This window comes from Branchiostoma belcheri, unplaced genomic scaffold (assembly GCF_001625305.1).
Source record: "Branchiostoma belcheri isolate BF01 breed outbred unplaced genomic scaffold, Haploidv18h27 scaffold35, whole genome shotgun sequence".
In the NCBI taxonomy this organism is placed as follows: Eukaryota; Metazoa; Chordata; class Leptocardii; order Amphioxiformes; family Branchiostomatidae; genus Branchiostoma; species Branchiostoma belcheri.
Window position 1 is genome coordinate 2,587,582 of NW_017803965.1, and position 1,386 is coordinate 2,588,967.

At 48.3% G+C, this 1,386-nt stretch overlaps 1 protein-coding gene across 1 annotated transcript in view; it reads right to left on the bottom strand.

The window, feature by feature from the left end:
* Nucleotides 1-480, bottom strand: part of LOC109475799 (GATA zinc finger domain-containing protein 1-like) — a 1,842-nt gene extending 1,362 nt beyond the window's left edge. The window contains exon 1 of the mRNA XM_019776567.1: nt 30-480. Coding sequence (XP_019632126.1) covers nt 30-353 — 324 coding nt within the window. The 5' untranslated portion in view covers nt 354-480. The remainder of the gene's footprint in view (nt 1-29) is intronic.
* Nucleotides 481-1,386: the final 906 nt, after the last annotated feature.

The window sequence follows — 1,386 nt, forward strand, 5'->3', positions numbered from 1 at the left end:
GCATAAGGGTGGGGAGGGGGGCGACTTACGTTTTTCTTGAAGATGATCCTTCTGCTCTTGCCCTTTGTAACCGTGCCCTTCCCCGTCTGCTGTAGCGCCTTAGTCTTCGCCGAGCGGACTCGCATGGACTTCCTGAGCTGTATTTTCTCCGCCTTGTTGCCGTTCTGGTGCTGGAGAGGCTGTGTAGTGTTGTTGGAGCAGTCACCGCCGTTTTCCTGGGTGACCGCCGGCACCGAGTTGAGCTGTTTCAGGGAACAGGAGTTACAGAGGACGTCTCCGAGCTCGTTCCGCCGCCACATCGGCGAGTCCGTGGTCTTACATGTGGAACAGCACGGCCGGACACCCAGGGGCATCGTGCCTTGTCTATAAAACGATCCTTAAGGCAGAAAATAACTTGCAGAAAGACGGAACTTTTGTGATTTTTTTTCGGAGAGGCAGAGTCGCGCGTTACCTGATGGGATCGTCGGACTGTCTCACTCGATTCTGTAGGGAGGAAAAGGAATCATTACGTTACCCGCGTGGACGCCGTGCGGATGTTCCTCCGTTCCCCCAACATTTAGGGTAAATTGTCAGCTTTTTGCCAGCAAATTGTCCATCTTAAAATGTGCAGATAGCCCATGGAACGTTTTCAGGGTGGATTTATGCCGTTCTTTGGGTGTTTGAGACAGAAACTGAGTATTTTCTGACCGGACGAAGTTTGGACAAGAAACGGCGACTGTCATGGCGGGAAGGGTTCAGGAAGGCGTGGTGCTAAAGAGAAGACGACTTTAATATGAGGTAAAGACAACAAAATATATCCTTGAATGCACATGTTTGTATTTCCCACAAACCTGTAGGACGTTTTTGTGATGTTAGCAGAGGAACGTGGCGTGTGAGTGTTTCTATCTTCGCCTTGGTATCCTAATTCCTATATCGTAGTTTCCCCGAGCCGGCCTATTTTGTACCTTGCCAAGTTGTTTTCTTGGATAGCATGTCTTTGGAAAACACTGACTGTATTTCTTCCCTGTTGGGTGGCATTTTGAGAAGCTGAGGCCTAATTTACGTGCTGGGAAACTGTCAGAAACACGTTTTGTTGGAAATTTCCGCCCACGTGGCGCGTGAACACCTGGTGGAATTCAAATTGAATGTTCCCGCCGAAAATTTCGCAGAAACTTGTGCTTCTTCCTAGGGCTCGAAATACTGGGTGCATCTTCTGTGCACCCTAAATTGAAAGTGCACCTTTCATATTCTGGGAACCGCAAAACTGATCCTTTCTATTATAATTCCATTTCAAAGCCATTCAGCATTGCCTGGAATATTAGTTTTGGGTATACATGCAGGGCTCGAAATACTGGGTGCATGTGCACCTTAGTGCACCCAAAATTGGAGCTGTGCACCCAATTTTTT